Source organism: Acipenser ruthenus, chromosome 34 (assembly GCF_902713425.1).
Source record: "Acipenser ruthenus chromosome 34, fAciRut3.2 maternal haplotype, whole genome shotgun sequence".
NCBI classification, from domain to species: Eukaryota; Metazoa; Chordata; class Actinopteri; order Acipenseriformes; family Acipenseridae; genus Acipenser; species Acipenser ruthenus.
The window spans coordinates 11265985-11289985 of NC_081222.1; the positions used below are offsets into that span (position 1 = coordinate 11265985).

A 24001-nucleotide genomic window follows, 5' to 3' on the forward strand; every position below is an offset into this window, starting at 1 on the left:
AGAGCCGTGAACAAGTTCAAGTTCCACCAAAATATTTTATTATTTAACTTAGATTAAGCAGTAGCAAATATATCAAAAAGGGGCATTCCAAAAACACACAAGCCTGATTTTACTTTAGTGAAAAAGTTGCAGACAATTTTTTTTTCATAAAAAATTTTCACACTGGCACCCTCTACCCGGGTCAGAACCTGCCCAGGTCAGGACCCAGTCTCATGCGGGTCGGGTACGTGATTTCACACTGCCTTTCATAAAGCAGGGTTGACCTGGGTGACAGGCGCAAGTACACAATGCGCGTATCAATGCCCTGGAAGCAGCTCGTTACAGACGCTCCCATCCAAGCTTCTCTGGATTGAACCGTCGGCCCAAATGTTGATCAGAGCAAACGTTTCTGCACGTTTTCAGAGTGTAGTGCAATACAGTACAGTATAACGGATATGATTGAAGATAAGGCCCACGGTCAAGAATGATTTTATCCACAGAGCCGAATGTCATCACTCAAAACATTCAATTATATCGCTGAACTTTTTTTTTTGTTCATCCTTTAACTTATCAGAAAAGAAAAAAAAGTTTCTTAAAAAAACACTGTTAATTAGGTATATAGAGATATAATTTTTTCTAATTATAAGGTATTAGTTCATGCTTGAACGATGACTGCTCTTAGCCTTTTGGTCCTTTTTAGTGACCTTTCTGAACAAACAAGACTGGAAAATGCAGCTATAATTGCCCAATTACACAAGTGATGGAAAGGGCAAATGCTTAACAAGAACCCAAGAGAGATGGCTGCAGAGGGCAAGCTGCAAACCATACCCTTTAGTTGTACCTATAAATTATAGGCAATATGCAAGTCTGCCTCTTGTCGAGCACTGCCTTCCAATGGGGGCTGTATTGCAGAAGACTGCAGTCTGTGCCATTTCTCTCAAGACAAGCAGGGCAGAGAATTAAAAAAAAAAAAAAAAAAAAAGAAAGAAAGAAAAATCGACCCGTTTGCTTTCAGCCTGTTTTTTGGTCAGTATCGGTTTCTGCAACTCAAAACAGCGACAGATGTTCAGAACAAGACCCCAGTTACTTTGAACTCGGATCGTGTTGCAGGCTGGTGCGGAGATAACCTTACAGGTTTGTAGCGAGCGAGGCTGGAACTCCTTATAAGAGTTTATTACAGTATTTTTGCAGTTTTATCATGCTTTTACTATAGCGTACCCTGGATTGCCATGTTTATTAATATGCCTTACCATGTCTTGCTATTCTTTACAGTGCTTACCTATGCTTTCACTGTGCTTTATTACACTTTGCTAGGCTTTTTCTATGGGACACTTCTATAATGGTCAGTGTGTTTCTTGTGCAGCATCTTTTAATTATCACATTTGTTTTACACCCAAGGGAGACCTGCTATCAAAGTTTGAGAAGCCCTGCTTTACTCTCGGATCCTGTACAGATCAGAAGAGGGCTGTGGATTAACCGATTTCAGCTTCTAACCAGCTTATACCTAAATGTAACAAGCAAACAGGAACCCTTAACAGGTAGGCATTCCATTCCATGTGTTTTTCTAATTGTGTTTCTGGTCCTTGTGTATTTAGTGCTAATGTGAGGCAAGGGACAGTGGTTATGGCCACCCACAGCTATGGACATGCATCCCTCTATAGAATTGACTAATTTTGCTTAATAAAGTCAAATGAAATAAATGACATTTCAAAATCTAACATAGTCGTTGATAGATGAAATGGGAGCTGTATCAGTCCAGACATGAACAAAGAGAAGGAGATGCGATCCCTTTTATTGGACTAACTGAACAATAATCAAATCACAAGCTTGAAAAAACTTCAATCTCTCTTTCCTACTTTCACCTGAAGAGACCTTTGAGGTTTTGAAAGCTTGGGATTTAATTATTGTTTAGTTAGTCCAATAAAAGGGATCACATCTCCTTCTCTTTGTCTAAAATCTAACATGAAATACTGGACTACTGTTACGGCTTCCGGTAGACTTTTTGCGATATTATTTGGTAGTTTATTTGATTACACGATGTTAAATAAAAGATCTAAAACATGTTCATATTATTATTATTATTATTATTATTATTATTATTATTATTATTATTATTAAATTGCATCAATCCTAAAGTTCTAGGTGATGTCAAATGTTTGGCCACAGCTACAGCTCAGACTCTGCCTCCTTGTAGTCTATTGAGCAAAGGACTTCAGACTCTTTAGCTCATGCAATCCAGCTGCATCCCAGTACAGCCTGACTTACAGCTCTATGAAAGTAAAATGACGTCTCGACTCTCCGATTAAGCTCATGTTTTTTTAAAGACAGGTCAAGCATATCACAGAGCTATTCCTTTATCACAGCTGCCTTCTTTGTAGAGAAGCACTAGAATTAATTTTTATGGGTGTTTGGAGTAAAAAATATTTTCTACCAATACACTTTAAAACATATCTACAGACTGACTTAAATTACAAACAACTATCTCTTAATACTGTAACTGAACAGTGTGTGTGCTTGTGAGAGAAAACAGAGAGAGAGATGCATAGAGTTGGGTCGCATTTCAGAATTTTTTTTTTTTTTTTTTTAAATGACACTAACAAGTGATTTTCTTTAAAGCACGTTTCATTTTTTTTATTTCAGTCATTTCTTTACACTGAAGATTTCCTCTGGCAGTAGAATGCAGCTGCTCAGCAGATCGGTCGGAGTGAACAATGCAAGTGAAAACTGCACAGTGGAGAACATTGTGCAGCTGCCAACCACTACTGAAAAAGACTGCCCCTTGCTCTTCTATTTATTTCCACAAGCTATGCCCATAATTTACTTCATCCTTTGCTGTTTTGGCCTGCTAGCCAATATCTTTGAAGTAACCGTTTTTCTGAAAAACATAACATCCTGGAAATCTTCTGGTGTTGTGATAATCAATTTAGTCCTAGCAGACATGATAACCTTATTTTCTTTTGTACCATACGCGGTGTATTTGAATTTGAACTACAGCTGGACCATGGGCAAGCTGATGTGTCAGATTACATTATTCAGCATGGTGCTTGGAACCACAGCAAACACAACATTTATTTGTGCAATAAGTTTAGAACGCTTTTTTGCAATTGTGTTTCCAATTAGGTTTTGCCATCTTTGCACGGTAAAGAATGCATGTATCTTCTCTGTGTTTCTCTGGATCATAGCATCAGTCACACCTCTCGCTGTCTTATCAAATGTCCAGTACAAAACGCACAGAGGAAAAGACTATTACTGTGGTATGTTGTATAACTTAGAGTCCGGCTTATCTTTATTTATCTTCTCCAGTTTAGTTTTTATTTTATTTAATGTACTTGTTCCTCTGATTATCATTGTTGTGTCTTATATCCAGATATGTAAAACTCTACAGCAGTTCTATAAGAGAAAGCGAGCACCAGGGAACAAAGAGAAAACAATGAAACTCATATCATCTGTGATTGCTGTTTATCTAATCTGCTGGTTCCCTGCACAGGTGATGAATACACTGACTTCTAGCATTTATCAGATGTTTAGAACTTGCAAAAACGTGTGTATTCTTACACAAGTAACCAATAGCTGCAATGAATTAGTGAATTTCCTTTCTATCCTGAATGCTTGCATAGATCCTGTGATGTATCGACTTAATCATGGCTTCCCGTGCTGTTTGAAGCTGAAAAACAGAGCTGTCAGTTGTGGCTGCTGTCCACGTGCTTCCCATCACCAGCAGCCACCTCCACTGAACTGATCGCTTTTCACAAAAAATCTTGATCTACGAGGGACTGCGTAGTAACTAGACGCTCGGACTCTGCCCGTTCAGCCACGCTGCTCTTTCACTATGCAACTCTAGTGAACGCTGCCACTGCTGCCTGGTTAAGATCTGCCTCTTTTCTCTTGCTTTCAGTACTGAGTTGGCTCCGATGTCGTTTGTAAACATTGATTAAAATGCCTCTGCTTCAGCATAAAGAACTTTACATGAGTGTGATACCTTATTGGTGCCTGTGTTTCTCTTCCCACTTGTCTTGTGGGGAAACTAATGTGCTGTCTGCAAATGAGTGCACACAATACCAATGGCTATGTTAGTAAGATTTCCATTTATAAAGTTACACACATCTAGCTTAAACATTTATCATTGGACACAAATTTGGCACCTAGTTATAAACAGAACTCAGATAATGATCAGTTACCTCATTCTGTGGGAGCTTGTTAACTTCATAACAGCAGCACATTTCCCTGGAAGGCGATATTTTAAGCATTTTGTACATTTCTTTTTTTGTATGCAAACCTTGAAAATCTGAATGTTCACTAGACTTCTCCCTCAACGCGAGTCTCTGTGTACAGCCAGCCTGCGCTGACCAATCCCCCAGCCTCTCCAAATCAATAGTGTTACACTTTATAACATAACTGTGAAGCACTTTTCAAAATACAAGAAACAATCTCTTTCTCTGATATTTTAAGATCAACTTTAAGACATAACTCTTGCACTTGATAGGCAAAGTCTCTAAAACTTTCACGTGTCTGTTGAACACGGTCTCTCAATCTATCTGACAATTCCTCTTTGTAATTCACAGACTAAAAAGCTTCGAAAAGCATATCTTTAAAATGAACCCATTCACACCCTGCTCTACCCCTTGATTAGCACCTTGCTTCACTTAACTGTTTAATCCTTATAAACTTTCCATCCCATTTACTTTCATACTATAGAAAACATTTTGCAATTTCTCTTTCCAACTCCAAAAATCCTTGTGCATTAGTCCCCCCCCCCCCCCCCATTCTTTCAATTGGGATTTAAACACTTTCAATTCACTAATTGAAGCATTTATCATCTCCACCGGCTTACTACGATTCGTTTGTTCATTTGTTTCTAATGCAACAATTTGTTCAAATATATCAGACAAGTCAATGAAATGAGAACCTTTTCCAAACTGAGCGATTTCACACTTAAATTCCACAAACACAGGTGTTTCCTTCATATCTGTATCAAGTTCTGCATATTCTTGAAGCATTAATGCCTGTAGATCAGTAGATGTAGTTGTAAGTGACTCTGCAGCTGATGCATAGTTCACACACCCTAGTTTCTGTAAGTCGCCTTGGATAAAGGCGTCTGCTAAATAAACTAATAATAATTCAAGTTCATAAATGAAACCCCCAGTTCACTCACGCTTCCCTTTTCCACCAGGCAATCTCCCATCAATATCCAAGACCTCTTCCAGAACCAAATCCATTCAGAATCTTGGTTTGCAGGGAAAAAGCAGAGCCAAACTCCAAGGCATGACTGTCTTGAAACTGGGAGTGTCACATGATCTTGTTAAGGAACCCTGAAAACAATCAAATTAATTGTAATGACAAAGCATGAAATTACCCAATCTGTTACAATTTATGTAATGTATAAACCACGCAAAATTCTACATTAAAACACTGCAGCTTATAAACACTGTACTAATAAAGTTGTAGTTCTATAAAGGAAATGATCCAATTCTTTCAAAATAAAACAGCTAGATTTGAACCCAGTCTTCCAAGGAGAACAGCACAGAATGCTAGAGAATTATCCCACTGCACCATCTCACTTCTTTGGAAAGGCTTGGTTTTTGAAGACCATGTACCATTTGTTTAGTTCCGATGGGTCATGTAACACCCCACCCCGAAATACAACAGAAAAGGTACAAAACAAGCCATGGGTACAGCAAGAAGCAGCAAATAGAGATACAGGAGACAGCAGCACATTGCGAGCAAAGTTAACATTACATGCAGCGACTAAACAAATACCAAAATCATATCATAGAGTAAGCACTCAACAAAAACATTTGTTTTGGTTTTACCTTGACTCTGCAGTTCTGCATCATCGCCACAGGGTGGCAGCATTGGATAACAAATACAGAGGTCATGAATTCCTGAGTTTAAAAATGATTTCACCAAATGAAAGTAATGGCTCTAGCAATTGCACATTACTATAATTGTGTATTCTGATCTATCTATAGAAATACTATTTTACTATGAAATTTCATTATTTCTCTGAATGTCTTTCACAGCATCGAACTGAAAACTACCCATTGTAAACTCTGTCAAGTCGGGTCTTAAAGGCTCCAAGTGATTCAGCATCAACAACATGACTAGGTAACCCATCCCATCCCCTCCCCACTCTCTCTGTGAAGAAGAGACTCCTTCAGCAACATGACTAGGTAACCCATTCCATCCCCTCACCACCCTCTGTGTGAAGAAGAGTCTCCTTCAGCAACATGACTAGGTAACCCATTCCATCCCCTCACCACCCTCTGTGTGAAGAAGAGTCTCCTTCAGCAACATGACTAGGTAACCCATTCCATCCCCTCACCACTTTTTAATAAACAAAATGCAAAACAGTTTTTGATAGTTTAACAAATAATCTATCAAAAAACTAACTTATTTCGTTTAAAGTATTTGTTCATGACAGAAGTACTGGCACCCCTGCTGAATTATTTTTGTGTTTTCTGCTTTTATTACGGTGTTCAGATGTTTTTGATAATTCTTAACCAGCACGTTTCATCTTGTTGCTGAAATCTGGGCCCATCTTTCAGCATGGACAGATGGTTCTACCATCATCTGCTGTGTTTCCAAAACTTTCTTCTGGCAATTGACTTTACAATGCAGCTCAGTTACTGTGTAATTGTTTTCAATCAATGACCATATTTCAAAATGAGGTCTATTAAATTTTACAGATTTTGAATGTAAAGGTACCAATACTATTACCATGAACAAATGCTTGAAATGACTTGTGCTTTTTTTGTTTTGTTTTGTTTTGTTTATACTACCAGCAGTTTAGAGGCTAATGTTCACTAAATGCCTGTATTTAACATGTTTTTTTGAATGATCTTATATTAAGTGTAGTGTGCCAATATTTGTCTGCAACTATATATATATATATATATATATATATAGTGGCAGAGTAGGTGCTGAAGGAGAAAAACTGTAGTCCGAGAGAGGTTACAGGACTACAATTCCCAGAAAGCCACAGGACTGCAGAGGAAATGGAAAGCACCTGTGGCCATTTAAGCCCTGCACAAGAGCATGAGGAGCCCTGCAGTCAGGGCTGATGGAGTAGCAGCCACAGACAGACTGGCTGACAGACAGACAGACGACAAGCCAGCTTCTGAAGAGACCGATTAAAGCAGGAAGGTACTGTGATTGTGTGTGAAAGGGTTTGTTTTGTTTTGCTAGCAAACGGCTTAGCGTCCAGCTGTAGTGAGGGACGGGGAAAGTTCAGTTAGTAATCCAAAGTGGAGTTAGGTTTGATTTTAATATTTTGTTTTCGTTTGTGTAAATAATAAAAAGTGCTATAAACTGCAAAAATTCTGTCTGACTCTGGTGTGTGTGTAGGGTGAAAAATAACTTTCAGCCATAAGGCTTTGTTTCTCTCTCTCTCTCTCTCTCTACACACACACACATACATAGTATATAGCTAAATGCTGCGAGTGTATTCTCATTTAAGATGATAGGTTTGTCCTAGAGGATTTCATATCAAGTTTTGTGAATTTCATGAATGAAAATGTTTTAAGTGTTAATAGACTCAGCAGCCAGTTTTACTGCTTTCTTAATTATTGTACCGTTGAAGTTTTAAATAGATGTTAAACCTTTAAAAGGGCAACACAATTATGTGAAATTATTGGTGTACAAAAACACTTTCTTTTTCCAAACACTGGCCCCAAATACTAGACTGGGTCGCCCCTCTAAGTGAGGCCCAGGCTGATACTTGCTTAGGGAACGAGAGGACAGTTAAATACAAATTGTTGCCAACAAAGGTCTGAATTAGAACAAAGAAAATACTGTACACTGATGTATTAATAATTAACATCTCCAACTTTAATAATAAAAATCAAAGTATTTTTTTCATTTGCATACAGTTGTGTTCTGAAAATTGCTACTACATTCTATACAAGGTTACACCCCCAACCCCATCCTTCCCAGTTCATTTTACACACATTCAAATACATACACATTTAAACTCAAACAAAAAATGTGCTTGTTATGTATAGTATGTCATGCAACTGTTTTTGTTTTTTTTTTGCATTTTTGCTTCCTTAAATGAACATATAAATCAAAATGTTTAAAAAACAAAAATCATATTTGCTAAAACCTTTTTATTTCCAAGTTGCATTTTTGTAAAAGTGAATTTAATGTAGGCTTCTCAGAACTGTACATTTTCTAGCATATTCACTTTTTTTTTTTTTTTAATTGTATGCATAAAATCCAATTACTTTTTGCTGATCAAATGTATTGACAAACTCTTGCTGTCTGTTGGTACAGAACCCCGACATACAGATATCCAAAAAAGTTTATTTAAAGAAATACAATGAGAAAACAGACCACCCAAGGAAGCAAAGATTGCAATAGTTTCTCCCCATTCAACACTGCATAGAGCTACATTTAGAAATACAAGAAACTGAATTCATTCAGTGACAAAGCTTTCGACCAGAAGTCATTCATTGAGAAAAACTTTCTAGTCGGAACGTTTGTCGTTGAATTTATTAAGTTTATTTTAGCATTTCTAAAAACAAGAAATAAAGTATTTACTTAGGTTTCTCAAAATTCATCTGCAAACCAACACAGGGAAGATATTCACTGGTGACCAGATTATAAATTTGTTTTTTTGATTGGACGTCTCTGAAAAATGGTTTCAGCTCGTTTTTGGCCAGAAAAAATAAAATAATAATAATAATACACAAGACAAGATTGCAGGAGAAGATAACACTTAAAAGGCAAATATAAAAATTGAAACTCAAGGTCTGATTCAATATAAAGGAGAGGACATTGAACAAGTTTTTTAATGCATATATTCCTACTACCCTCACTATAACAAATCTGAATTAAAAGCCAGATGTGATCAGGACTTAACTCTCAACAGTAAATAATACAAGGGAGAATGTGTGTTAAAATGCCCCACATGTATTACAATCAAACTTTAAAGATAGATATCTAGATTTAACATGGGATTTATATATACACTATCAGTACTTTACACAGTGTAGGGGATGAACAGGGATTCATTAGATTAATTCCTACAGACCTTCCATATGGGTCTTTAACACACATTTGATTGTGCTGTACTTCAAATATGTAATTCAGAGCTAACCAAAATATTCTTAAATACTTTGAAGTAATGATCAGTTTCCTCAACACAGCCCTCTCCTAACAGACAGCTTTTGTATCGGACGTGGAAAAATACAATGACTGTCAAAGGAACATTAAAAAAAGATTAAAACAAGTCAAATCTCAGCATATTTCGAATCAGGTTACTGTCTGGAAATGGCAGCTTTGTGAAATGAGCCTAATGATCCTACTCAACAAGTAGAATCCTAACCCCACCTGGGTGCTTTTCCTGGTGAGGTGGTTGTAAAGATGCTGAGCTACCCAGGGCATGACACTCGCAACCAGTTTGATTTAATACTTACTTAATAGGAGCTGTTGATGCAGCTATCAAACTCATTTAAATAATGTGCTTAATTGAGTTTTGAAAGTGGGCTGGTGTGAGTTTCAAGCCCTGGATAAGGGTGTTGGGATGGGGGGCAGTCACATGAGGGAGCAGCACTGGCAGGCTTGCTGTTTGGGCCGGGAGGGCTCGAGTGCTTCTGCTCTGCTCTCCATGTCCCTGCTGGGGGTAGGGGCAGACTCGGCACCCTTGATGGCTGAAGACGGGGGCTCTCTTCTGGCTGCTGCCACGGGAGGAGGCTGGACTGTCGGAGCCAGCAAGGGCTCCTGTTCAGAAGGCTTGGGAGGGGTCTTGGACCCTGCTGCTGCTTCTTTCAGCAAGGGCTGAATTTCGGGTTTCTCTGGGGTTTCCGCTGCCTGTTCCTGCGCAGTCGGGATTAAAGAAGATTCCGTTTCTGGAGTCAGGAGATCCGTAGCTGGCTCGAAGGTGATGTCTGCAAGATCCACTTCTTTATAAACTTCTTTGGAATCTTCTGCTGCAGGTTCATCAAGGACTCCTATTAGGCTGACAGTGTTCGGCGCAACCTCTGTCTCAATGGCCTGTTCCCGAAGACAGAGATTTGGGATTGTTTCAGCGGTTTTTTCCACGTCTAGATCTGCACCAGAGGGCTCTGGAGGTTCAGTCGGTTCTTCTTTAGTCTCTATGGGTATTTCCTCTCCTTCCTCTGTGATAATGACACGTTCCGCACGCATCACTTCTCCTATAACCTCCTTCGATTCCTCCTCAGACTTTGCATCGGAAAACCCGAGGAAGGTGAGGCTGACCGGGTTTTCCATCAGGCTGTCTAGATCCGCAGGTTTAGAGGCTTTGGTTTCTTCTATGTCTCCTTCTGATTTCTGGGTCTGTCCATTTTCCCAGATCACTGGTTCTTCTTCTTCTTCTTCTTTTTCTTCATGTTTCACTATTTCATCTCCCAGCTTTTCAAAACCGTTGACCAAACCATTGGTCTTGGGTTGGTCTTCTTGAAGCGATTCTGGAGGATTGTGGTTAAGGATGACGGCATGGGCGTCCTCCGCTCCTGCCTCTAGATCTACTTTGCCTTCCTCGTTCACCCCTTTTTCAGAAGCCAGCTCAGAGTTTTCTTCCAGATTGTGGTTCATTGTTATTTCCTTGCCACCATTGTGGCTCGCCATGTTCAGGTCTTTTGTGTCGTTATGTGGAGGCTCTCCTTCGTGTTCAGACTTCTTCCATGCTGTCTGGTTTAGGAGTCTGTCCACCTCCTCCGGGCCAAGCTCTTTCTCAGCGCCAGCTCCCACAGCGAAGATGCTCTTGGTGCCATCGTCAAATACTTTATGTCCTTTGGCCTCAAACTCATGGACATCCTGAAGGACTGTGGACAGAACAGTGGCGTCTCCAGTCTTCAAGTTTTTCTCCACGCTGATCTGCATAGCGAACATGGCTGGAATAATGCAATGGGAAAGACTGTCAAGTTAATAAAAGTTTGTACACAGCAGGGGTAGAACGACTACTAATCTGAGCTGAATAGTTGAGGTAAAAAATATTTAAATAGCTTGACTAGTGGACACTAACAATAAGTCATAAATCATGTGTCTGATAATGTCTGGCGCTCTATTTGTGAACCATTCACTGCATGTTTATAAGTGTTGCCGGTGGTTGTCTCCAATCAAGTCGAGAGTGTATTTCTCACACACTCTTTGCTTTGTCATGCCTGTGAGCGAAGTCAGTCTGTCATACAAAGAGTGTAAGAGAGTCCACTCTCAACTTGATTAGAGGTAGTCACTGAACACTTAAACATATTGTCATTAAATCTAAATAAAAAAGACAAAAACCTGGTCACACTTGATCTGTTCATGTAGAACCTGTTATATTTAAATATTTAGAATGCCTTGTCACGGACATTCCGAGTGCGAGTTCTACACAAGTGTAGCTGCTGCTACTACGTTCCGATGGGGATGTGAAATCTAATGATGTTGTAAATGTTCTTTATATGTTAACTGATTACAGCTGCACTTTTCTATTCCACTAGATTAGTATACTACTCGGCGCTACCTCTAGTACAGAGTGCCCTTGCTAGGTTTAGATGTTACTCTGATGCAGTGCTGATGGTGTATCCCGCTTTAGAGCAAGTTTCATCACCGTGGTAAATGAGAGCTCTGAAAATAAGTGCACTAATAACAGCATGTCTAGAGGATCTTACTGATCCGTCCCCTCCTGGACTGTGCTTCAAATCGTGGTACTGAGCTGCATCAAGAGAATCCTCCTACCTGTCCTGTCCCCCTCTCCGATCGCCATGGCTGCCTCATCAGTAGGGGGCGCTCTTCGTAACCTCACAGCTGGTTTGGGGGGTGCAGCGAGTACAGGAGCAGTGATCTGCGATGCTGTAAATTCTCAATTACAGAGAAAGGGAGGAAAGAGACATTAAAACACTCAATACCTGCTGCAAATGTAGCTACAATTCTACAGTGCAAAACAGGCCCCCATTGGGCCTTAGCTATACAGAGGATATGTCATGAAAAACCATGACGTAGTATTTGTGTCATGGGCGGACGTGTCAGCAGCAGTGACATTAATGCCGCATGGCATGGGTTTTCATGACATATCTTATATCTTGTTTATGCCACAAAGGTTTACTTTCTATAAATAAGATACCAGTAAGAATACTGTAGCTATGAAGGTACTGCCTGGTAATCTGTTACTTTTTACAAAGCATCCCCTTCTGATAGGTCAGCTGGATGTAGAGGTGCATTTTATAAACATTTTTTTTCTAAATTCCTTCCTGAAATTAAAACATCCTCATCTTAGCCAAAATGTACATCAAAGTTTAGTTCCATCTTAAAATACTAGGTATTTAGGGAATATCAATGTTTTGTAAATGTCTTTTTTTTTTTTTTTTTTTAAACGATCGCAGTGTGCTTAGCAGTACAAAGTACTTGCAGTGCATGTCAAAATTACCACAGGAGTGGTATAACCTGCTTTTTCAGATCATTAATATTAAAGTCAGATTCCTGATCTGGAGCCTTTTGGTCCCTGCACAGTAGTTGCTCTGACCGTTTATCAACAATCCTGAATACAGCAGTTTTGAATCTTGCATGATTAAGCTAGAGGGAAGCTGCCAAGCAATTGTATGACATGTGTGAGCCCTCTGGCTTGTGAATTATGCTGGGGAAGGAATGAGGGAGATTGTAGAAACTAAAAAACATCCACAGGGTTCTCCTGTAGGGCCTGCCTGTAACATAAATCAGACTGCTATCAGGCACCTCCCAGGGGAGGCATTTTAAACAGGAGCGATCCAGTACTGAATGCACTCTCTCTACAGACTCGGGGGAGGCATTTTAAACAGGAGGGATCCAGTACTGAATGCACCCTCTCTACAGACTCAGGGGAGGCATTTTAAACAGGAGGGATCCAGTACTGAATGCACTCTCTCTACAGACTCAGGGGAGGCATTTTAAACAGGAGGGATCCAGTACTGAATGCACCCTCTCTACAGACTCAGGGGAGGCATTTTAAACAGGAGGGATCCAGTACTGAATGCACACTCTCTACAGACTCAGGGGAGGCATTTTAAACAGGAGGGATCCAGTTCTGAATGTACTCTCTCTACAGACTCAGGGGAGGCATTTTAAACAGGAGGGATCCAGTACTGAATGCACCCTCTCTACAGACTCAGGGGGGTTTTAAAAGCACATTGCATGTTCTTGTGTAAAATGTCAAAATGGTTCAATTGTAAAACTTCTTTTTTTTTTTTATAGACCAATTTGTTGGTAACTGAATCCAAAAACCAGACACCTGAATTGTGGAAATGAAAGGGGGAGGTGGTGGTTTAAAAAACACTAATTATCCTAAAAGTATAAATGTAAACAGAACACTTTATATTCAAACAGGAAAGACATTGATCAACACACTTGCTGTGGTGCTGTGTCCAGTTTTAGCACCATTTTCTTTTTTCTCGTTACTGTGCTTCTGAGCTTCTGTAATAATAAAGACAGCCCATAAGAACACGTAAAGAGACAGTGAAAATGCCCCCCCCCCATACCTGACAGTGAAACAGTAGATGCTTACCTTCATTTGCGTCTAAGAGGACAAGCTGTATATAAAAAAAGAGGTTACTTGAATTACAGATCACACAATACAATTGATAACACAATGTCTATTATTTAATACAAAATTGAAAATAGACAGTGATAAAGGAAATATATACAGTGCTTGCTTGAGATTTCACTAATATGGTTATGTGCAATTCAGATTGGAAAGGGAGCTCTTTGTAATTGTCCTTTTGCAGGAATTTATATATTTTTCAAACATTTACATTCACTGTACAGTAACAAAGATCACATACAACACATATACCACTACCTTTTCTGTTTTCTGGCTGACAGTTTAATACATAGTCCAGAAAGATTTTACTGTAAAAATTCTTACTTGTGTTAAAAAAGTGTGACACTTTCTGTAAAGCAATGCTAAAAAAGGAGAAAAAAAAAAGTTCCTTCCTCACACAATGGTTAATGCTGGAGCTGCATATTTTTATATTGTAGGAAGCCAATCTTGACAGCTGAAGGAAAATCCCTTTAGAATTCAAAATTGAGGCCAAGTATTTGGAAAATTCCCTTAAAATACTGGAAAGTCCTGGAAATACAGAACATGCATTGGGAATGGCTTGGCTTGTACTTCCTCTGTTGAACACAAGAGGCCACCACAGAGCCATAACATGTTTTTTTCACCCCAAGGAAATAATTGATTATGAACTGTAATAAAACGCCATGGAGTCCAATACAAGAGAACAACAACAAGGTCAAGGTAAAAGGTCAACTTTTAGAAGCATCACAAACCACATGTCTGCACATTACACTTTTTATAATATTCTCAAACCATATGTTTTACTTTGTTTTGTTAGACAACACCATTAATGTATTATTATTTATGAAATATAAAATTGGAGGGAGAATGGCTATTCTGATTTGTTCAATAACTGAGAGAACAGCATAGAAATCCCATGACAGGAGAATGAGAACTTGATGGGGGAAGTCATCTTGAATTGTAAAACCCTTCCATGTAGACCTGTATTCTAGAACAGTACCATGAATGACTTCACAGTTTAACAGTAGCCAACTGAATCACAAACACTATGAGGACATTATACCAGCTACAGTAGTTAACTTGAATGAGAATCAGGTGTCAGTATGTATTATACAGAGAACTTATTACTACCTGTGATGGGGTGCCCACTCCTTGTGTATATTTATTTTATGTATGACTGTTTTCATTTGTATTATTATTATATTATATTGTATTTGTATGCGGACAGACGAAAGCCGTCTGACATTATTTATTAGTTGAGACTGACGAAAAGCCGGTCTTGTAATATGTAGTTGACGTGTATGGGGTTAAATTCCCATCCCGATAAAGCTTGTGGGATTGTGGCTGTTAATAAGGTACAGAATATAAAAGACCCACTCCTGCTCATTGAGGAGGAGAGAGTTTAGAGGAGTTGAGAGCGAATGCTAGCAGTGAGAGATCCAAAAAGTACTCGTTTTGTAGAAAGATTATTATTGTTTGTGTTTATTTTGCTTTGTCCAATGTGCCCTTGTCGTTGTGCCGTGTTGCCCCGTACTACCTGTGTTATTGTTTCATTTCCCTGGTCTGATGTCACCCACACACACCACCCGAGCCATCTTTGTGACACTACCCCATGCAGTATTTTTTCCCTGCCAGAGTTCTAAGGTTCTGTGTTGCTTGTTGTGGAATTCCTTTCAGTTTGACAGCTCACGCTGGGGGCGTGCTCTGTCGCTGGTGTTAATGAGCACATGTTTCCCGTAATATCAACTGGATGAGCCTATTGAAAAAATTGCTCACCCGTTTTTATAAAATGATAATGCTAAGCCTTTGGAGAGTAGATGATTTGAGTGTTTAAGGATGGCAAGCATTTACACTTACACAACATATATGGAAAGTTATTCAAGGATTTCTATCAAAACTGGCAAACCAAACCAATCCAACATGTCATACCTGGATCTTCTCTGCGTCTTTCCCAGCATGGTTCAGTGTTTCAGCACCTTCCTGTTTGCCAATGTGGGATTCCTCTTCTGCCAGACGACTCTGTTCTGTCTGAAGCCTGTGAGCAGAGGGGTTTAAATATGTTTACAAAGATCAGACACAAATAAGCTTCAACAGTTTCTTCTTTTCAGAAGTTACTGATATATTTTTGTTTTACAGATGGTTCTGGCACGTCCCTTTTGTGCTATAAGTCATTAGATCCTTTTGCATGGAAGGCCTCAGTTGCAAGGGTGTGCGGTTCTTTGATGGACCCAGATTCAGTTAAAATGTGTTTGCCCACTGATGATGGGAATGAGAATGTAGAGATGGGAGCCCAGCTAACAAGATTCAAGTTTTTGCAGGTATCAAGTAAAGGCCCTGGTTGCCCACATCTGTGATGTAAAACGCTGGATGCACAGGCCTGCTGTGGTGTTCACAGAACCACTTCGAGCTGAGCCAGGAGGAGAATTCGAATCTTGCTGTGAACAAGCTGACTTATTAGATATGGATTGGATGCTATAGAATGAATTACATTGCTAATAGTAATGTTGTAGGATCCTTTATTTGTCATCCTTTTGAATAAGTCTATGTATATAAGGTCTGAAAAAGAGAGCTCCTGGCAGGGGTTTCGCTGTCGCTCGTCACTCTCGTAATTTGCGAATGTTTTTTGAAAATGTGGAATCGTCACTAGTGACGATCGTTTCTGTTTGTACTATTAAAAAATCCCTTTTGTTAAAGTCACACACAACGTCTCTTTCTTCAAAAGAAGGGATCGCTAAACCATAGCGTCACTGCAGCTGATCAGATCCGCCTCGGCCTCATCGATTCATTGACTCTGCAACGTTCTCATCCCGTGGTAGGCGACGTAAACGCAGTCAGCCAATCAGCGCCTCAGTTTCATGTTGCGCAAATTTAACCTTGTATCCCTGTTACACCCGACCATTACTTCTGGAAGAATAAGTAATCCGCTTCGGCAGTGACTGTTGAAATATAGGTTATTATAGTTGTGCTTAAAAATACTGTGTGCAGAAGATTTGTGAAACGAAAACGCATCATTAACTAAGAAAAAAAAAACAGCCTATGGTAACGTTATAAAATATGTGAAATGTGTCTTTTCTATGACCAAAAACGCTAAAATTCAGGGCCAAAATTATTCCGTATGTGTTAAGCACCAACTGACTCTTGACCATTTCGCCAGTAGGCCTATAACGAGCATGATAAAATTATATATATATATATATATATATATATATATATATATATATATATATATATATATATATATATATATATACAGTGTATGTGGTTTTATACGGCACTGTATATATGCCTACAATATATCTGAGAAAACACCACTGGAATCGGAATAAACGAAATTATTATGTAATACAGTTCACGTGCAGCATGGTTTTGGGAAGTAGCATTTTCGAAACCATATCATTATGTGCAGTATTAAAATAAGTTAAAAACATAGCAAATCCACAAAACCAACAAAATACGTAGTGTATATTTGACATTTTATTTGTAGTGTTCTGTGTAACACGGGCCATCGTTTAACCTGAAGCAGATATACTCGTTTATCATATTATCAACAACACCAACGTGTAAAAATAAAGCAACAATTGTTTTGAAAACTGTCCAAAATATTTACTTGGTGGCTAAGAATGAAAAATGTCATTTTTTATATGGAAATTGTCAAAATAAAAGGGGAAGCTGGAAGAATTTACCAGTGAGGACAACGGCATTTAAATACTACTACTATTAAACTGTATCTGTTGGTAATGTGGTTTCTTCTAGCAGTTTTCAAACTGGGGTACTCGAGAAAAATTCTGAAATAGCAGACAACGCATTTTATTTAGTACCACTTGCCAATCTATTGCAAACTTTTGTCATGTAAACAACGTTTAACCGCTAACACCAAACTGACGTTCAGCGCACACACGGCTAATTTACATATTAAATATGTACATTTTAAATAAGCCCTGTTGTTTAAATGTAATATAAACAGTTGGGCGGTTACTGCAGTCTATCTGAATTACAAAAAAAAGACATTTTATTTCCTGTGTGCGTTCATGCCTGCAAGTCGATATTTTATTCTTTTCAATGACCCGATTACAGTTTATTGTAACTTAAGTACTACATTTCAAAATACAGAATGTATGGCCAATCGAAACCAAAGTATTGTCATGCGGTCTAGTTTGACAAGCCGTTAAATCTGGTGTGAGAGTAGTTTTAGCTTTCACTCCAGTGAAAAAATGTGGATTGTTTGCTCAATACTAGTACATTACTAGCAAATGGCGATCAAGGCGAAATGCCATCAAAGATTAAAAACGCCAGAAATGTCTTGCGACTGAAGCTCTCTCCAATTTCCCTGCCATTATCAGTGATTTGTGTGGTAACAAGCAGGGACATCTATGACACCGATACTAGGTAAGCGTTTTATTATTCTTTTTTAATTAGCATCAGTACTGTACGTTTTAGTCATCAGTAAAAAATACCAGTAATATGTTTTCGTATTGAGGCCAGCTGTAGAGATCCGTGGATAGTGAACTTTGCCTTCTTTTCTATAACTTTATCATCAATATAAATACATGATTGCGGTAAACTTGTGCGCGCGAATTAAAAAAACAAAACTGTTAGCCAATACTGTAAAATGTCGCAGAAGAAAATCCACTCGTTTTTTCAGCAAGAGTGAAACAGAACAAACAGAACAACAAGTTGTAGAAGATGAAGACTTGGATTCGGAACACCAGACAAAAAAGAACAAACTAAGCTCACACGTGTCAGATAACAAAAAAGAAAACAATCAGCAAAGTTTCAGCCTTATTGGAAAACTCTGTTTCCATGGGTTGTATATAATATTCTAAAACTGTTTTTTTTTTTTATTATTATTGTAAAAAGACATACATGGTATAAATAATTCATAATGCATTCTGTGTCTGTATGTAGCTTTTCAGGGGAAATAAATCTGGTTCTTGAATTTTAATGTTCTAAAACTTTACAGCTGTACATTACCAATTTATTTAAACTGTAGAGCATTATTAAAATGGTTTAAATTAAATAATTGTTTTGGTCAATACAGTGATTTAAGGTATAAAATAAAAACAGGATTCTTAACACCCTTTAAGACTTGAGCTGTGTGCCAGTAGTGACTACTGAATATGTTTTTAGAAAGGATTAGTCACTAGTGACTACAAAAATCTAGAACCCTGGGGAAACCCTGGCTCCTGGTATCAAAAGGTCAGGCTGACCTTCTCAGACAAAAGCATATTATTTATTTAATTAGACTCAGAGCCTTAAAACATTCTGATCCAGCGAAAGCAGAATGACAAACTCTATGGAACAGTTAATATCCCAGAAACAATCAAACTAGGTTTGATTATAGTAAGAAAAAACAAAAGTATTTAAATAAATAAGAAACCTAACATAATAACATTAAGTAAATTTATGAGCAGTCCTAAGTTTTAATATTCAAGGTTGCATTTGCTGCCAAGTAGGTGCCTAATTAAAAATGAACCTCTTGCCTTCTCTGTATATCAATGGAGTAAAATAAAATGACAATTTATAAAATAGATTGCTTTACTGAAGTATCTGAAATACATGTTATAAAATCATTTAAAGTTGAACTGCTGAACGAACATATTAAAAGTGTATTATAACAGAAGAGTTGTTCTGCTTGACATTTACAATGTTGTAAACAACTTTAAGACACAGCTGAGATGATGTTAAATATACTTTGTATTGGTTTAAGGGAATATTGTAGGATTGTGTATTATATAAGTATTTAGAGTCTGTGTAAATCTGTGTAAAGAGAGTGCACTGGCTTGACCAAAAAACACCTTTGAAATGAGCTAGGCTCTCCCTTATTTAAGAGATGTTTGTGCAGAAGCCTGTAACCTTAGCAGAAGCAAGCACCTCATTTAATTAGCTTGAAAATTGAGCCATAATTTTTAAAGAACTAAAACGCAGAGGCTAGGTATTGCAAATTAACAAAAACAAAAAAGTAACCCTTTTTAGACAGAATGATATTTGAAACTAAAAATACCTATTTGATTATATTTGATTGTGTTGTTACCAAGCATAGAGGTTTTAAATATAAAAAAAAGAGTATTCTGATCTAATAGTGACAAAACTCTCTGAAGAGAAATAATGTTTTAAGTATTTTGATCTAATAAGAAACATAATATTTAAAACTACAGTGACGAGTGTTTTTGCTTGTTTAAGGCTCTATTGTAATACAAATAGACTGTAAAAGCAGGAGAGAGCATTTCATTTAATTTAATGAATTTAAAAATGAGTTCCGTTTCTGACTTCAACGAAACAATAAGTCTTTTAGACATTACAATGTCAATTAAACTAAATAATATAAATGTTTAGTTTATATAAAGGTTTTACTGCAATAAAAAACAGGAGGAACTGTTGTAGGAAGATAAAATAGTATAAACTGTAACTTCAAATACACAGTGAACCAACTGAAGGAAAACAAGTACATTTGTGACCTCGTCCTTACCTGCCTGAAGTGAAAGCAGTGTTGGAGATGACTAATTGGTTTTGGCCAATGAAGCAGGAATTTTTTGGTGGTCAGCGATTTAAAAGCCGAGGTCCTTTCTATAATGAGCAATCTCCTTAATATTAACGAATGAAATACCTTTTGGTACCAGAATAAGGGGGTATATGGAGTAATGGCCATTCTCTTCATTATATTATAGAAATTAATGAAAACATGGTAGCCGAAGCGAGCATTTCATTTAAATCAGAAAAATCTACAGTATTAGTTCTTATCAGAAAGGTAGCAACTTTAATTGGGATGATGTTTGTGAGCCAAAAAATGACTTTCATATTAATTAAAACACTAGCCTTGGCAAGTAAGTCAACTGGATTTTGTGTGAACAAAGAAAGAGGTCAGACTCTGAGTTCAGTCACTATATGAATAGCGCATTCTAATATGTTAACAGTAGCCTGAATTTAGATGAAAATAACTGGACCTTCCATTGAAAGCTTAAATGACTTCATGACAAAAGCACATGGCAACCCCCCCCCAACTCCTATTAAATATCCTGTTAACACATTTGTATATGAAGTTAAACTGGCCCATTGACAACATACTGAAAAGGTAATATAATATGCTGCTCAGAGGGAATATATTGTAGACCCAGGTTAATATAATCACACAAAAAGTTGATGTAATATATAAAACAGCATCTCTTTTACATATAAACTTGTATTGTAGAAAGAATCCTGTGAACTTTAGTTCACTTGACTTTTTAGAGAAAGGAGGGGTTGAAAATGAGACCCATGAGATCATGTTCCAATATTTTGGAGTTATATCCAATTAATATTGAATGTTTTTATATAACTTCAATTAGTTTTAAAAATAGTTGACTGGAGCCTTCTAGAATATATCATTAACTCAAAGATAAGAACTGTCAAGGCAGATTGATGATCAGATTTAATTGGGACTCCTGATGTATTCAATGGAGGGAAAATCCTATATAAGCCCAGAGCAAGACCCCATTCGATACCATTGAACTTGATCTTGCAAGCGGACGTGGTCCATGCTCTGAGGGTCTCTGAAAAACGGATTGCTGTTTGGTTGTATTCAAATTTCTGCCTTTTGAAGACAGTTCTTATTTTTCAATATACCCAACACTACACTTCCATATACTGGAAGGTAAGCGTATATTTGAATTTATATCTTGTTTATATTGGATGCATTGCTAGAAGGTATAGAAATTATGTTTTAGTCTTAAGAGAGTGGTATATTTAATGTTTTAGTATGTAGCTGTGGGTAACTCTAGCTTTTTGCATTTACAGCCTGAAGGCTATGCATATAATAACCATATTTGTACTACTGTATTGAAGTACTAATGCTGTTAAACCTGTAAAGGCACTGGATCTGGGATTTACGGTGGTCTGCGCAACCAATCAATCCAATTTTTAAAGTACTTAATAAACCGAAAGAGCACTACTACTTCTCTGATTCGTTAAAACTTCAAATTAAATGAGTCTGTGTGATTTTCTTGATTATTAAAAAGTTGTCTGGACATATAGCACGCTCAGTGCATGAACAAAACCACTTACAGGAGTTTAAAACATCTCTGTCCTCCTTAAAAAACTCCGCTGAGTGTTTTTTTTTTTTCTGATAACAAGCTGAACTTAGAGCAGCTGATTCACATTTGGCGCCGTTCTGAGACAAAGTCGGAGCTACAGCACAACAGAATACAAACAAAAGTCAGGCAGTTCTTACAGCGACTGTGGGAGCGACATAGTGTGAGAAGGACATCGTTGAAAAAGGCACAGCAGTTAGAAGCAGTTTGAAAGCAGGTTGACAGCTGCAGAAACCAAACTAAATTAAACAAAAAAAATAAATAAATAACCAGCAGAGCTAAACCAAGTGTGTGTAAAGTGCTGCATGTTCCAGGGCTTGCTTAAACTAGTAAGTATGCTAGAAATGGAGCTGCACGAAATGAGAGAGCAACAGGAGCTTGAGGAGCTGGCACACCCACAATTCCTGGAAGTCTGCACCCCTAACAGACAGAAAGCCACCAGGGAGATAGAAGAGGGTCTAAATAGCTGGGTTCAGGTAGGCAGGGACAGGGAAAAACTATTGGGAGGATCTCATCTGGCCCAGGGGATGTGTTTATTTTAAGAGCTGCCTGTTATGCTAAAGTTATTTAAAACTGGATTGGAACAGGTGGAAAAACTTGTGAAAAGTAATCATTTAATATATTTGCAATTAGGGAGTGGTTAACATGTAGAAAACAGAAAGTACTGATTAGAGGACAAACCTCAAAATGGAGCGAGGAAACCAGTGGAGTACCACAGGGATCAGTATTTGGTCCTCTGCTATTCCTAATCTACATGATTTAGATTCTGGTATAGTAAGCAAACTTGTTAAATTTGCAGACGACACAAAAATAGGAGGAGTGGCAAACACTGATGCAGCAGTAAAGGTCATCCAAAATGATCTAGACAGCATTCAGAACTGGGCAGACACATGGCAAATTACATTTAATAGAGAAAAGTTTAAAGTACTGCATGCAGGCAATAAAAATGTGCATTATAAATACCATATGGGAGATAATGATATTGAAGAAGGAATCTATGAAAAAGACCTAGGAGTTTATGTTGACTCAGAAATGTCGTCATCTAGACAATGTGGGGATGCTATAAAAAAAGGCCAACAAGATGCTCGGATATATAGTGAAAAGTGTCGAATTTAAATCAAGAGAAGTAATGTTAAAACTTTACAACGCATTAGCACTAGAATACTGTGTTCAGTGCAAAGAAGAGCGACCAGAATTATCCCAGGTTTAAAAGGCATGTCATATGCAGACAGGCTAAAAGAATTGAATCTATGCAGTCTTGAACAAAATAAGACTACGCGGCTATCTGATTCAAACATTCAAAATTCTAAAAGTTATTGACAATGTCAAGCCAAGGGGCTTTTTCGAACTGAAAAAAGAAACAAGGACCAGGGGTCACAAGTGGAGATTAGATCGAGGAGCATTCAGAACAGAAAATAGGAGGCACTTTTTTGCACAGAGAATTGTGAGGGTCTGGAACCAACTCCCCAGTAATGTTGTTGAAGCTGACACCCTGGGATCCTTCAAGAAGCTGCTTGATGAGATTCTGTGATCAATAAGCAAGCTACTAACGACCAAACAAGCAGACGGGCCGAATGGCCTCCTCTCGTTTGTAAATTTTCTTATGTTCTTAAGAGTGTGCTCTTAGCATATAATATATTATTTATATATATATATATATATATATTGGTTTGCAGAAGTATTCACCCCCCTGCAAAGTTTTTACATTTTGTACAAACTACTCCACTTTGATAAAGTTAAATAAATGCATATAGAATATAAATAAATAAGATTTACAGAGAAAAAACAGATTAATCTCAGTTGCATAAGTATTCAACCCCTTTGCTACTGCAGCCCTAAATCAGCTCAGGTGCAAATGATTTGTTTGAAAGGTCACAAAATTAGTGAAATGGTTTCAGCCTGTGTGTACTCAAAGTGGTTTAACTTGTAGATAATTTCCCTCAGGTATTTACAGAATTTCAAGCTACAACTCACATAGTAACCAACAAAGCAACCATGAAGACCAAGGAGCTTTCGAAACAAGTCTGGGATAAAGTGGTAGAGAGGCATAGAGCAGGAGAAGGGTACAAGAACATTTCAAAGGCGCTGATTATCCCTCTCAGCACAGTGAAATCCATCATTAAGAAGTGGAAGATGCATCATACCATCCAGACACTACCCAGATCAGGTCACCCTCCCACACTGAGCAGCCGGGCAAGCAGGAAACTGGTTCAGGATGTCACTCTTAAGCCAACAATGACCTTGAGAGATCTGCAAAGTTCTGTGTCTGAGATGGGAGTCAGTGTTCACACACCAACAATAAGCCTGTCCCTACACAAAGTTGGCCTGTATGGACGGGTGGCAAGAAAGAAGCCATTACTCAAAAAGCCTCATCTTAAAGCACATATTGGGTTTGCAAAAAAGCATGTAGATGATACTGCAGACATGTAGAAAAAGGTTTTGTGGTCAGACGAGACAAAAATTGAGC

At 38.0% G+C, this 24001-nt stretch overlaps 2 protein-coding genes across 4 annotated transcripts in view; one reads left to right on the forward strand and one right to left on the reverse strand.

The window, feature by feature from the left end:
• Positions 1-1251: 1251 nt before the first annotated feature.
• LOC131705084 (type-1 angiotensin II receptor B-like) lies at positions 1252-3891 on the forward strand. The gene is made up of 2 exons (XM_059007288.1): positions 1252-1517; positions 2620-3891. The coding sequence occupies exon 2, from the start codon at positions 2657-2659 to the stop codon at positions 3716-3718; it is 1062 nt and encodes a 353-aa protein (XP_058863271.1). The 5' UTR covers positions 1252-1517; positions 2620-2656; the 3' UTR covers positions 3719-3891.
• Positions 3892-7782: 3891 nt separating this feature from the next.
• The window catches only part of LOC117402147 (palmdelphin-like), a 38117-nt gene continuing 21898 nt past the window's right edge, over positions 7783-24001 (reverse strand). For 2 of the 3 annotated variants that reach the window (XM_059006827.1, XM_034003011.3), the window contains exons 5-9: positions 15401-15506; positions 13457-13481; positions 13300-13365; positions 11659-11781; positions 7783-10832 (exon numbers count right to left, since the gene is read on the reverse strand). In XM_059006827.1, the coding sequence (XP_058862810.1) occupies positions 9514-10832; positions 11659-11781; positions 13300-13365; positions 13457-13481; positions 15401-15506 (1639 nt within the window). In that variant the 3' untranslated portion in view covers positions 7783-9513. The remainder of the gene's footprint in view (positions 10833-11658; positions 11782-13299; positions 13366-13456; positions 13482-15400; positions 15507-24001) is intronic. The other variant, XM_034003012.3, reaches the window with a different exon arrangement.

Bases quoted from the DNA above. Each gene is read 5' to 3' on its own strand.
- LOC131705084 (XM_059007288.1), top strand. From the start codon at position 2,657: ATGCAGCTGCTCAGCAGATCGGTCGGAGTGAACAATGCAAGTGAAAAC.